Source organism: Hakea prostrata, chromosome 5 (genome assembly GCF_041222555.1).
Source record: "Hakea prostrata isolate BN-2017 chromosome 5, UWA_Hpros_2, whole genome shotgun sequence".
NCBI classification, from domain to species: domain Eukaryota; kingdom Viridiplantae; phylum Streptophyta; class Magnoliopsida; order Proteales; family Proteaceae; genus Hakea; species Hakea prostrata.
Window position 1 is genome coordinate 12,458,526 of NC_142604.1, and position 15,062 is coordinate 12,473,587.

The 15,062-nt window shown below is 35.9% G+C and overlaps 1 protein-coding gene across 1 annotated transcript; it reads left to right on the plus strand.

Moving 5' to 3' along the window:
• Positions 1-9,013: 9,013 nt before the first annotated feature.
• Positions 9,014-14,856, plus strand: LOC149015199 (DNA binding protein). Its single transcript, XM_089156387.1, has 4 exons — positions 9,014-9,468; positions 9,854-10,049; positions 10,127-10,213; positions 14,143-14,856. Exons 1-4 carry the CDS (start codon positions 9,251-9,253, stop codon positions 14,275-14,277), a joined length of 636 nt encoding a protein of 211 aa, XP_089012513.1. The 5' UTR covers positions 9,014-9,250; the 3' UTR covers positions 14,278-14,856.
• The last annotated feature ends 206 nt before the right edge of the window (positions 14,857-15,062 follow it).

Consider the following 15,062-nt stretch of genomic DNA (forward strand, 5'->3'; position numbering starts at 1 on the left):
GTCTTGAGGATGTAGTTGTGGTGTGCGTAAGCTGGCCTGGATGAACCTCATTCCAAAAAAAAAAACCTGTGATTACCGTCTGATGAAAACGAACATTTCCAAATGGGCAACGTTAGCCATCTGATTCTAGGTGATAGGATGGATGATGATAAGCCATCCAGATTGTGGGAAAATCCCAAAATCTTAGGGTGTTGAAAAAATCATCTGCTGTGCACAGCAGTGCATTTTTATACCAAATGATTGGCTGAGATTAAAAGTTTAATTTTAAATTTTACAATTCCTCAATAGTCTTGTATTTACTTTGTTTTTCAGCAAATCATTTTGTAATATAAGTGCACTGTTGTGCACAGTAAAGAAATTTGCATAGCAAAGGATGTTTTCTCATATACCAGATGAGTTGCCGATTTCAGCTGCTGAAACTACCAATTTTTTAAAATTTCTCTTTCTTATTTAATTTTTAAAATTTTTTTTTAGTGAAACCCTTTTTTCATACGAATAATTTTATTGATAAAGATAATAAAGAGAAAATTCATTGTGTTTTGTAATTTTTACTTATTTTATTTTTGTAGAAGTATTAATATATATTTTAAATTATTATCTAATAATTTATTTTAAATATAAATAATACAAATTTTATTATTATCATTTGGCTCCTTTGTATGTTAAATTATGGCTCCACTTTTGTTAGGTTTGGCTTGAGTTTTTAATCTCTTATTGAAAGTTAGGTATTGGTCATTGTCAATCAAGCTTCACCTTAAGATTTTCTTTTCTTTTTTTGAGAACAGACAGTTCACTCAAGTCATCTTACACACGCCTTGACTACTCCTCAAAGGAGTAGCTGTTATGTATAATTTAAATACAAAGCAGAGAGCTTTGACATTGGCATGAGAGAAAGATTTTTTTTCTTCTTTTGGGTTCAAGCTGATTTATGTTTACAGACGTATAATTTAAGATTCCTATTCAATGGTTCCTGGAATGCATTTCATACGTAGGCTCACTTGCATTGAATCAATTTTTCTAACATTGCATGATTTTTCTTTTTTTTATTGGTAATCCCATTTTTAAGTTTAATTGAAGTGACTCAACAGAGATGCCCATTGTTTCCGTATCTATGTGCTGTATTATATTGGTACATGAATATACTTTTTAAAGCTCACAAATTGGTAAATTTATCTTGTGGGAGTATTATAACCACAAATAGCCAGAGGTCCATAAGGAAGAAAAAAACAATAATAATAATAATAATAATAATAAAGGTGTGATTCATCACCAATTATTTGTGGTTTTCCTTGTAATCTATGTTTTACAAGAGACGAAAAATACTCAATCAGGGAGAGGATCTAAACTCAATCTTGAATTGAGAAGTTCATACTCCGTCGAACACAGGGACTTATTAGATAAATTGACGTCGCTTGTGGGTTGGAATCGTCATGACCATGCCCTTTCTAATTCAAAGTCTTCACGTTGTGCTGTGTCAAGCACGATGCTAGTGCCATGGTCATCACATTTTTAATTCAAAGTCTTCACTGGGTTTTCTCAATAGGAAAATATATTAATTACCAGTTGAAATTGTAGAAAAATGTTGAGGTTGACATTTTTTTTCTTCCTAATCTTCTTAGACATGAAAAATATCGAGGTCAAACTTACTCGATACCTAGTATCAGATATTATATCAAATTTTATGTGTATGATACTCATTATGATACATGTGTTGAAACCGTTAGTGAGTAAATAGTCTATTCATATTGTTGGATATTCTCTTACATGTATTTCATGTATAGTTAGAGAAATTAGCATTTGTGTAGGACATGAAATGGCCCATCTTCGATCTCTCCCATCTTCCCTGCTGCTCTCTCCGCTTCTGTTTTTCTTCTCTAGTTCAGACGCTTTTTCTTTTTTTCTTTTTTTCTTCTCCATTTCTGATCAGACGCTTTCTTCCTCTCGTCCACGGTTCTCCTAACGCTTCTCAGGTCTCCGCCTCTCCGGTCTCTTCCACCACTCGTCTCCATCTCTGCCTCCCGCCTCTGCTCTCCGTCTCCTCTTAAACCTCTTGTTTTTTTGTCGGACAATCCGATCTGGAGTTTTGGCTCGAACTGTTTTGTTTTTCCGGCCATTCTCTCTCCCTGGTTGCAGTCCTCCTTTTTCCCTTTCTTCAGTTTTTTTTTTTTTTTTTTTTTTTTTTAATAACAAACAATTTCTTTGGTTGCAGCGATCGTTGGTGAACACCGCTGGAAACTCCAAATCTAGATACAAGTCTTTCTGCGGCAAGCTTGAACGCCTTTACGGCAGAGCCGGATGGCAGGTCTGACCCTCATCCGCACTTTTGATGTTACCACTGCGACAACCGAACGATTTTTGTGTCCGCCCTTGAGGCGTGTTGTCTGTCCGCCCTTGAGGTTTGTTATGTGTCCGCCCTTGAGGCGTGTATTTTGTTCCCCCATGTGGGTGCCGGTGCTTATTTGGTGCTGTATTTGTTGCAGCGTTATTTCTAAGGGTATACTGGGCTTGACCCATCCCTTAATCAGGATGACCCTGTCTATTGCATGTATGACAGTTTGGTCACTTTCCGCTCCTTGGTTCGGTGTGAACCTTGTGTTTTCATGCAAATGTGTGTCTGTACTTTTCTTTCTTTAATAAATGAAGTACTGCTTGCCAAAAAAAAAAGAAAAAAAGAAATGGCCCCTACATGATTTTTTTTTGGCCAAAACAAGAAAAGCCCCTACATGATCAATAATAGGGGTTGTGAGATCTTGAGATTTAAGTCATGAACTGTGAAAGTTGAACTTAGACAATTTATAATTAAATCTCAACAGTCCTTGTTCAAAAAACTTTTAACACAAATTTTCAAATACTTGACTTGAAGACTCCACCCAAACAAATACAATTATCATGCATAATATTTGGACCAAGCATTAGTGAAAGTCACATGCTACTCATGTAGTTTTAGAATGGAACTTTGATGCTCAATAAAATTACCTCGAAATTTCCTTAAAATGAGTTTTCTAATAAAAAAATTTTTTTTTTGTAGAGATCACTTTCTTCTTTATTAGTACTTTTTCAATGGTATAATATCGACATAGTAATATTAGCAATCACTTGTACAACCATAATGTATTGATCGATACATACGATACATATTGAATCAAACTACTGCGCGCTAACATAGCAAGAAAAGAGACATCTATAGAAATATAGTCCTTTTGACTACAGCCCTGGTCGGAGACCACCCTATATAACGGGGCTAACGCGGATACTTAGAACTATATAGTTCATCACCAACATTATCAAGTTATACAATGTAGATACTTCTTTTAATTGACAATTATACAAAACCGACATTCAAAAGCCTCACCCCCACCCATAGCTTGTCGTTAATAGTTATTGCTTACCCCGTAGATGCTATGCCAGAGATAACTAGCACAGTTAGATTCATTCTAAGATCCATTCATTCAACCTTCACCTCAAACGATGCGTTTGATATCTAATTCTCTAAGAGCAAATTACATCCACATCCCTAGCTTGTGTGTTGCAAACAATTACGTTTACACCCATTAAATTTATTTTATTACAATTGTCCCCTATGCTTAATACCGTTAATTTTAAATGTGATAAAGACATATATGTAGCCTAGGTCTTAATATAACTTGTTAAAAAAGAAAAATATACAAACTTTCTTTAAGGGGACTTTTGGAAAATTGTTCACAAAATAACCTTTTCTTTTTTTTGTAAAAGACATAATTTAGAACTTTTAATAGAATAATAGAAAAAAATATACTTTTCATTCTTTTTTTATTTATTTATAATGATTTGAAAATTAATACATGCTAATTCTTCACTTACCCCTATTATTCTAATAATGGGGAAAGGTTGTTATATTTTTAGGAGCCAACTTTCACACACCTTAACTACGTCCTTAGTAGAGTAACTATTATATATAATTTAAATGTAACACAAGGCTTTGGCCTTGGCCCTGAAAGATTCAACCCGTCCATGATAGGTAAAATCAGGGAACTATATTTCCGCGAATTTCGGTGATATCAGGAGGGGCGAAATGAAACCCCCTCCCGAAACAAGATATGCAAGATATCTCACGATATATCGAAAAAATCGATATTATTATTATTATTTTACGATTTTATATTATTTCTTGCCATTTTTAGACGATTTCTCTTGTGATTCTATTCCAATCTTACCAATTCTATCCCGATGATTCAAGACTCAAAAGTTAATGTACTAAATATAATTAGGAAGAGAGTCTACATAGAATAATTTATAGATAAGAAGACATTTTATAGCAAAATCTTCAAGATTAATGAGCAATCTTACCAACTATATTCTAGTGATTTAGTCCTCAACAATCAACATGTCAAATGTGGTTAGGGAATAGTATATACATGAAATAATTTATGGAAACAATTTAAATTGTGAAGGAATTTTGTAATAGAATCGTCTCTTAATCATTCAAATTATGTCTGAATGATATAGGCCTCAGAAGGTAACATGTTAAATGTGGCTAGGCAGGAGATTTAAATGGAAATATTTATAGGAAATAATTTAAATTTACCACATATTTGCATCAATTAGGATATATCATAAAATTTACCAAAATTATTGACCAAAATAACCCTGAAACAGGGGGCGAAATTTTTTGAATTTAGGGGTGAAATATCGCCGAAATTTCACCAGTTCACCGGGTAGCGAACTTTCGTTCCTTGGGTAATACTATAAGAACAGAAGATTAAAAATCGCTCTCAATGTGAGTCTAGCAAAATTAACCCTATCTTGACCCAAGCCATCATACGATTAGTTGTTTACCTTGCCAGAGTTTAGAAATAGATCTTCTTTCTAAATATGTGAAATGGAAAAGTCAAGGTAACACCATCGGAAGTGGTGGTTTAGTCCCAAACTCACTCTCAAGTAGTTTGGTAGCCCTCATGTCCCAAGCTCGAATCCCCTAGGTTGCGTTTGTTTGCAGGAATAAACGTGGGATGGAGAAAAAGGGGTGGGAAAATTCTTGAAAAAATTGTAGATTTCTTACTTTTTCCTTAAACCCTAAAATTGTAGATTGTTTGGGTGGGAAAACGAGTGACTTGTTTGGTGATGTAGCACCCCAACTTTCTCACCCCAAGCCATTTTAAAATCCCCACAAATTTGGTAGGACTTTGTGGGAAAGTTTGAAAAAGTAAAAAGTGGGACCACCACTTTTCCACAAATTTGGTAGGACTTTGTAGGAAAGTTTGGGAAAGTAAAAAGTGGGACCATCACTTTTCCACAAAATCTTTTCCTTTCTTTTCTTTCTCCCTCACCCCACTACACATGGAACTCACATATTTTTTTCCACCCCTTTTTTTCACCCCACCTTCGCAAACAAACGCAACCCTATGCTCTTCTATTTCTCACATTAGACAGTTGTGAGCTATTCGGCCCGGGCATGGAATCATTACCGAATTCTATGAATTACACTAGGCTTTCGATAGGACTATGTTGATGGGTAATACTTGAGCTGGTAGTTAGTTTTTTTTTATTGACTAAAGCGCGGTAGACTTACAACGCTAATGTTTGCAGGAAATTTATCTGGTCCATCTCCTTGTAGATTTGTGCTATGCGTTCAAACATCACATGATATGATTGAAATCTATTTATAAATTACATCAAAGAGTTGATTGATATGACTGATGAATGAATTTCATTCGATATGATTTTGAACCACATGGGTCACATCTACTGATCTACAAATAAATAAAAATTTCTTTTGGCCCAATGTTTGAATGGAAAAAAATTAAGAAAAATAAAGGGAAACGTTTTTTCATTTAATGAGATGAACTACGTCAACAATCCCCATTTAACTGCTCGAGTGTTGACAACTTGACTTATTAAATACAGTCACGCCGTGTGTGCAGCAAGCATGCATTGAATTGAAGTTTCTGGAGGGAGGTCACGGTCATGGTAGATTCTAGCTTACGGTGTTGACGTAGATGACGATTGGTATATTGATGTCGTTGCGTGACACACCAGAACCAGAATTGAAGGACTCACATTTTTTCCGTAGAGATTGACTTCTGAGCTTTTTACCTAGGAGAAGAAGATTTTAAGATTTCTTTGTTGTGACCGGTGACCACTACATGGTGACATCTCCGATTCGTCATACCCTGGGGGCGCGGTGCTCCGGAAGCTTCCACCCAAAGGGGCCCCCTGAAACCCATCACTCACATGGTGACCATCTCCACGGGATCCGGCTCAACATCTCCACATGCCCTTGGATAAGTTAAAATTCCTAGACCTTCCCTTTGACCAGTAATAACAAAATATTGATAAATTTCGACTAGATTTTGACCTACTATCTTGGAGGTATTTTTAGGTCATTTTATATCTAAATTTGATGTCTAACATAGTTTTATATCAATAAATACAATAAAATTGTTGATTTTTCCTAAACCTCATTTAAATTGGTGTTAAGATAAAAAACCTCCACAAAATTTTTAAATTTGTGAAAATTTGATTGGTTATCACAAATGATGCTATTGCTCTAAAGAATAAAGCGAGATCTACTACGGTATGTCGAAAATCAAAGGAAAATATAGCAAAAATACAAGAAGTAGGAGAAAAAAAACTATAGAAAAGAGAGAGATTTATGAAAGTAGATTGAAAATTCATCCAAAATTCAACGATTTTTTATTTATATTGCTGAAATTCTTGAGAAATTTGGTGATGTCTTGCCAATATTTCGTGAATCGGTGACAAAACATTGTTGGTTTTAGTTTCCGTTAAAAAAAAAATTCGCTAATTGTTGAAACGATCGAAATTCGATGATATGTTTTATCGTGCTACATACATGATTGAATTGATTTTACTGTTTTGCCCCTTAAGCAAATTATTTTTTTTTTTTTGGCCCTATATGAGATAATAATCATCTAAGTTTTATTTTGGCTAAAAAAAGCAAAAAGAGAAATACTAATCACTAACATCTTGTTTCTACCCTCTTCTATGAAAACTCTCGATTAAATCTTTACCTGCAAGCTTTAACCTGCAAATTCATCTGTTGAATACTTAAATTAGACAAAAATTCATGATTTCTTTCAGGACCTTAGGAGTTTGAAAAGATTCATGAGACTTGAGAGGATGATGGTGTAGTTCACTATCAAGAACTATAAAGTTTGGATTTCAAATCAGCTGTTTTGATTACCAAAAAAAAAAATTCAGCTGCTAGAGGGTATATTGCAAGGTTTTTTTTTTTTTTTGTTGCCAATCCCGATTTTCAAGGCTTTGCCCTGACTGGTATCCTAAGTATAAGAGACAAATATTTAATTGCTTTACCTCTCATTATGTTTCTTCTTCTTCATCATCTGAATTATTAGTTCTACCATCTTTAAAGAGACAGAATGAACCATGTTCTTGATTTCTTAAGTTTTAGAGTTAAAATTAAATTCAAGATAAAAGATCTTTTTGGATGTGGCTTTCTCAACACCTTATGAAGGTATGAACTTGGTGAATATCGAATATCCTAATTAAAACCTTGAATTCAAACCTAGTTGAAGGGCCATTGGTTGAACATGATCTCTCTACCTTTGCTTGCAAGATTAGACTAATAACAGAAGGACCAATGAGAAGCTTCTTTGATTTAAAAACAAAGCCATCATCTTTTTGGCAAAGTTTAAATTATCGATATCGAGTATCGTATCGGTCATGTGATTTTAAGAGATGTATCGTTCCATATCGAGTATTGTATCGTTCTAACAAATGTATTTAAGTGCAATTTAATAGAGAGATGTATCGTATCAGTTGTGTCAAATATAGATACGTATCGGCTAGTATCGTATGGTATCGTGGGATACTTTAAACCTTGCTTTTTTGATCTGGTTTAGCAGTTTTAACGGCCATGTGAGAGTACTTAACTATAGTTGTTGGGGTCTCATTGTTGTTATAAAAGTTTCAGGTATGTCCACGTAAAATTGGATGATACTAAATTCAACATCCTAAAATTATATTTTTGTTATAAAAGCAAATTGCACTGGCACCCCAAAAAGCACTGACAACTCCATTTGACACCGAAAGTAGGATGTAATTGTTTAAGCCACAATTTTTAAGTGCAGAGGGCAATTTGCTCTTCTTCTTTTTTTCATCCAAAAGTAAACTTATATAAAGCTCTTCAGTTGAAAATCCTTGGAGGCAAAAAAAGAGTTCTTTAACATAAAATACGGGGGGCAATTCCACCAAATTCTAAAGATATTAAAATGTCTAGCCCCACGAGCAATGAAATTTGCATAAGTGTGGTTGGACCTACTAATAAAAGTAAAAAACACAGACTCAAAAGACATCCTAAGCTTCAAAATCTCATCAACAAGACAACAACATGTCCAGTCTAATGAATGACTCCCACCATTTAGGGCTTCAATTGCACGTTTGCAATCTGAGAAGAAAACCAGCTTGGTAATTTGAAGTGATTGCGCCAATAAAATCCCATTCCTTATTGCCTCTAATTCCACAGCAGTTACCGACATGCTAAGACCAAAATGTGCCTTTGCTGCAAGGAAATCTACATGCCAGTCCCAGATAATACAACCTCGTCCTCCCTTCTTGCTTTGTTTATCCCAAGCGCCATCCACATAAACCAAAGGTAGTAGGAAGACCTAAATAGATGCCATATGAGTGCACCTCCTGGATATCCAAAATAGCTATTACCTCAGATCTAGTATCAAGTTGGTGTATGAGAACTGAATAACACTTTGAACTTATCGGAATTAATGTGAAGTCCTGATACCGATTCGTACTCCTGCAATAAGACATTAATTATTGATGCATTCTGAATAATGGCAGGAGAAAAAAGCATGAAATCATCAGCAAAAAACAAATGATTCAGTTTTGGAGCCAGTATAGCCACTTTAAATCCAGGTAATCTTTGAAACCCAATATTAGAAGTTAATCTTTGACTAAAAGTTTCCTGGCATAGAATGAATATGTAAGGACTTAAAGGCACCCTTGCTCTTCTTATAAACCATTAAAACTCCCCCTTAAACTGAACCTTTGACATATTTCAATTCAGACAATTCGGATCAGGGTCCTCAGTTACCGATTCCGATTTCGTTTCCGATTCCACCGTTCGAATGCTCTGATTCTAACTTTCGGTAACTGCGCAGCAGCACTCAACTGCTCTGAGGCCGAGACTGAGACGAAGTGGAGGGCAGACGAAAAGAAAAGGGCGTGAAAGCAGAAAACCAGAAGCCTCAACTTGGGGAATCTAGTTCTTGATGTTATGGATTTTGCGTGCTCCGAGATAAGCCTATGGAAAGACGCGTTGTCGTGTTACCAGAGTCGTTTGGAATCACTCGACAAACCAGGTCTTCCTGAACTTGACGATTTCTATCGGAACCAGCTTCCCTTGCTCTTACGCGAAAGAAACCCTAAGCCTTACATCGCCAAACCAGAACTCTCCAAGCTCATGCAATGGAAGCTTACTAGAGGGAAATGGAGGTATCAGCCGTGTGGGTGTTGACTTCTCCCACGTGTGCACTTTCCTAATTTCTTCAGCGATTGTAACTTGCTTCCGTTTTCTGCGTTTTCTTGCGTTTTTTGCTCTGTTCTTGAGCATTTTCTGCGTTTTCTTCTCTGTTCTTGAGCGGTTATTGGTCATGGCTGCTCTCGATTCTTCTTCTCTTCTTCTTTTTCTGTTCTGCAGTTTCCCTACCCAGGCTCGCTTAATGTTGCGAATTTTGTTACAATTGATTTACAGCTGTTGATTACAATATCTATATCTCAACATTTTAGTTTTATCAACACCATGTCTTCATCTCTGGAATTACTGTATTTCATCAATTTCCGTTATCTTCGTACTCAAAGTAAGTTTTCCGAATCGTAGGCCACGACTTTTGGATTTCGTTTCTTCTTTGGATGACACCGCAGTGAAATCTGCTTCTGAAAAGGCATTTGAATTTCTTCCTGATATTTCGAAAGCTATATCCGAGCTCACGGTTCTGAAAGGAGTTGGTCCAGCTACTGCCTCTGCTGTTCTGGCTGCTTACGCACCCGATGTAGCGCCCTTCATGTCCGATGAGGTGAACCTTTGGCATGAATTGTTTCATTTCGTCCTCTTTATTACTAGATTTGAATTTTGACGTGTTATATATGATAGGCTATGCTGGCTGCTTTGGGTAACTCGAAGGATTACACGTTGAAACAGTATGTCTTGCTCACTGAGAAATTACAAGCCAAAGCAAAGGTTGGTCAGGTTCTCTTCATGGAGTTTTCCATTTATCAACTTTGTCATCAAACTTCCCTTACTGTTCTGTTTTACTGAATATCTTGAAATCTGGCTTCCGGCTATTCCAAATTGCACGTACTCAAGGATTCACAACATAAAAGCCCTGGCTGAGTGGCAGGTTAAATGAAGGATGTTATCCAAACATCAGAATAATAATTATACAATGATATTCATCGTTATTTTGGGCTTATTTCTGTCCTATTAGGAATTTTGACCATCACCTAGATCTTAGATTTAGTTGTCTTTCTAAAAGTTCTAATAACTGAGGTTCTATGGAAAAGGACTGTTGGGGACCTGGGGTTTATACACCTTTTATGCATGTTTACAGAGAAAAATTAAACGTGTGATTTCTTAAACATACTCTTCTATTGACAGGCTAGTTGACGTTCTACTTTTATCCTCCTTTTAAGGGTTTCTTTTATTTTATTTGTTTATTTGGGAGGCAGGGGTAGGTGGCTATTGAGAAGATATTATGTTGTTTTCCCACTATCTGGTGGGTTGAATTCAACTAAATCATGCGCCGGAAGGTCAATAAAGTATTTTAAAGCTTGTGATGTATCCCCATCTGTTTGGCACCTTGCTCTAATCATTCAGATTGTGTAAGCTCTAGTCTGTCACCATGGTATATTACCTTGTAACTATCCCACTGTACTCGAGTACAGAAGTTGACTGTTCAAAAATTACAATTGAACACAGTAAAATCAAATTACAAAAATTAAATTTTTTCATAGATGAGAACACAACATACATGATTTTTCTTTCTATTTGCAAGCCTCCTTTATGAGATGAAATTCTGTCTATAATGACATAGAACATCTTGTGTCCTATCAATTCTAAGATCTTAAAATATTCACACTTCTTGTCCATTTGGTGACTGCCAATCAAGGCCATCGATACTCTTGCCGGGGCTGAATTGGGGAGTTCTCATGATGAGGTTGTATTGCTAGCTCAAATGGAGGTTTCATTAGGATATGATCTGGTTGCTTTAGTTACTAAGATTACGTTTTTGGATTTCCTTAGGGGTTTAAATTCAATGACGTGTGGATAAGCTTTGGTTTCAAGTTAATATGGCTGGGCGTTTGCTTGTGGTGCAATTTGTTGTCAATGATTTGAGGAGTCCTAGTTGTGTGCTTTGGTTCATATAGGAGCAAATTGCATTAAATTTTTTTGCTAAAAGAAAGTGAATGCTGATTATATCCCAGATACTTGTGTATATTAGTGTTGGATTTGCTCATATGGTTGCCCTCCATGGTACGCTGAGAGTCCAATCCTTGACAAGTTAGCCTGATCATCCCCTACACATCTCTCATTCTGGTCAATGGAAAACTGAACCAAATACAGTTTTTCAGTGCTCTCAACTTTTAAATTTAATCAGCTCCTCTTTGATTTTGTTGTTGCTGGTGTGACAGTGCTGGTTATGGAGGATGATGTAGAGATATTAGCACTGAATATTTGTGGTAACACCATTTATGCAGATAAGTCACTTAAAATGCTTTTTATTGGAAATATGCTTGAACCTGAGCTATGTGTATGGTGGGCCTTGATCCCCATGGTTTCATTGTGATAGCCTAAAATTATGGGTAGAAGGTAGGCAAACGGGATTAATAAGCTTAGTTCATTCTTTCTAATTTTAAGATATTTAATAAGCATTGAATTCTCTGACCTTGCACAAGAAGGATTCTGTCTATTAGTTTGTTTCTTAGAAATAGAGTTGTTAAGTGCCATTATCTCAGATAGGATTTGTTTGTGATGAATAAAAGTTGTAGTTTTCTTCAAGAGTGCTGCACAATTCAGTCACGTTGAGAAGCCTTGGATGCTTGGATTCTGATCCACTTTGTGGGAAGCAATTATTATCCTTCTTTTCTTTTTCTTATACTCTTGTTTTAGTGCAGTTAACGTACTTCTTTATTCTCTTGATCTTCTCTTGAAGTTTGTCTGGTCAGTTTTCTGTTCGACTATTTCCTCTAATTGATTTCAAGCCTGGCTCCTGCGACAGAGGCTTTCATACTCTCACTGTCAATAGATTCTGGGCTTTCTACTGGTTTGATTCAGGATATGAGTCCAACAATCTTATATGGTCAGTATACCACAAATTAATCTGTTGTTTGGTTCTGAATCTGCTGTGTGGATTCTCCAAGTTTTGGTTCCAGTTACTTTGAGGGCTATTTAGTATCTGATGTTTAATGATATGTTTCTAGTTTCTGTGTGAGTTTTATAAATCTCTAACTGATGGTTAAATGATACCTGATTTGACTGGATTTGACATTGTCACTTGGAGTTGTCCACATCAGTATGTCTAACCATTGTATCTAGATGAGTTTTTGGACAACTGTTATACTTTTGTAAAGTACTACTCACCCAACTTCATAAGCTGATCTGATTTTCTGATCTTGTCTGATTTGAGATATTCTATTTCCTAGACTCAACTTAAGATTTGATTAAATCCTCAATTATTTTTGAGTCTGAACATTAGGTTACCAAAGACTGATTGTCCAAGTTTTGCCTTCATAAGAGAAGGTTGGCTTTCTGTTTATTTTTCTAGTTTGTGTGATTTCACATCTTGTTAAAGGGGTGTTCACCTGAACTTAGGACCCACATTAACCATGTTGAGGAGGAAGGGAAAATATTACGATATTGGCCTTGGTTGAAAGGCTGCACAATAGATACATTGGATGGTCCTTCTCTCTTTTGCTTCATCTGTACATATCATCTTATTTTATATCTACCATTTATGGCCCAGTGACGATTGCTGATAAATTCTATTACAAGAACTCAGCCTTATCCCAACAAAGTAGATTTGCAGCATAGATCCTTACCCTTCTATCAGCTTTATTTGAAGTCATATCTGATACAAGTTTTAAGTTATGCATGTTTTTCCTCGCTACTTCTCTTAGAGTCATTTTAGGTCCGCCTCAGCTCTTTTATCTCCTTCAGTCTGAATCAAACCACTCCTTTATGCTGGAGCATCCAAAGGTCTCCATTTAATAGAACCATACCACCTCAACCAACCTTTTTGCAGCCTATCATGTATCAGAGCTACTTGGAAGTCCGCTATAATAATGATCATTTCTTACTCTGTTATTTCTAAATATGCATCCACCTCAACATCCTTATTTAAGTCCACTGAGTGTACTTATATGTTGCTTCTTATCCGCCCATGCCATACATCATAGCCAATTGTTTTTGCTTTTTAAAAGTTTACTTCTATTTCTAAAGAAGTATGTCGATCGTATAACACTTCCAGACACTGTATGAAGCATCATCATCTAAAGTTGCCTTCTTTATTTATCATTGATCCCATAAGACCACCATTTTTTGTTACTGGTTCCAAGCCCAAATGGGGGGGGGGGGGGAAGGCTAGTGTATCGGGTCGGCAGCTGACGCTGAAAATCTGTAAGCCTTTTATATATGGAATCACGACGACATTCTAATGGTGGAAATCAAACAATCAATGCATCCTTTCATGAACAGTTAGGATTGTTTCAGACTAGTAGAAACCGAGACTAGAATATGGTTTATGGTTGAGGTTACAAAGAAATTAATAAACTTTGGATTCTAGGTGATAAGTCAGGTTCAAGTTGATGATCAGCCAATCGCAAGGTCCATGGTAGCCTGCTATAGTATCCCATTCTGCTTTCTTTTCTTTTTTTAGTTCTTGTTTGGATGTCTCTGAGTTGAATGAACATTATTTTATTTCTGGTACTTCAGCATGAGCTTCTCTTTGAGTCCATCCATTAGCAAATGTAGACTTACAGTTCCTGTTTTTATGCTAGTCTCTCTGTATTGTAGTTATTAACTTTTATGCAGGAAATAGTACTGCTGGTGAATCTCAAAGGTAATCTAGAGCTCCTGGGTCTATTGACGCACCTGTGTAATGGTCTTTGCAGGAACTCAGTTGTGAAGGTGATGCTTTTACTGCATCTGATGTTGAGAGAGCTCTTTGGAGTTCTAATATCGGTGCCAAGTTGCTAGTGTCACCTTCAGACTCAAAACGTAATTTCAAGAGAAAGAGAAAGCCATGAAGGACACAAAAATGTTAATTCACCTGGAAAAAAAACCAGAGAAATGAATTGGGCCAAACTATCGAACTGTCTTATCTACAATAGATAGAGCCCCATTCAACGGTGTTAACATCACATGAGACATTTATAGAGTAATGTTTGACCTTTTGATATTAGAAATTTTTTTTGGATATCTTTGTCTTAATCTGTCGATTCTTTTTTGTGATATTATCGGTGTGACTACAAGGGTGGGAAGATCATAGTCATTGAATCTCAAAAATGGGGCTTCTTCTTCTCTATTTTTTTTTGGTGGAGGGGGTAATTGGTAGTTTTTATATTAGAGGATGGATAACTATTACACATACCGTTACGAAGGATCGAACTTGTAACTTCTTTACTAAGAAGTGTCAGTCATTAGCAGCTTGAGCAACCTTAGATGGTAAAGACGAACATTTTGCATAAAAATGATTGGAAAAGGTTTCAAGCAAAAGGTTGGTTATCATGACGTTATGGATAGGTTGCAATCAATATTGATATCGTATCGACCAAAAAGGTGCTGCATTTTTGAATTGTTAGCGATATCAGAAAGAGGAGGGGAACGTATACCACATGTATGGCATGATAATTAGTTTTTACGAAAAAGACATGGGAAGTAACTAGTTTTTAGATTTATGTATAAAATTACTAATAGATCTCATAATACTATGTCTATAGAATTCAAACATTTGGTAGAACTTGTTAAAAGTAAGTTGGGTCCGCTCTTAATAATAAATCAATTTCAAGTAATACTTGTAGGTGACCATTAG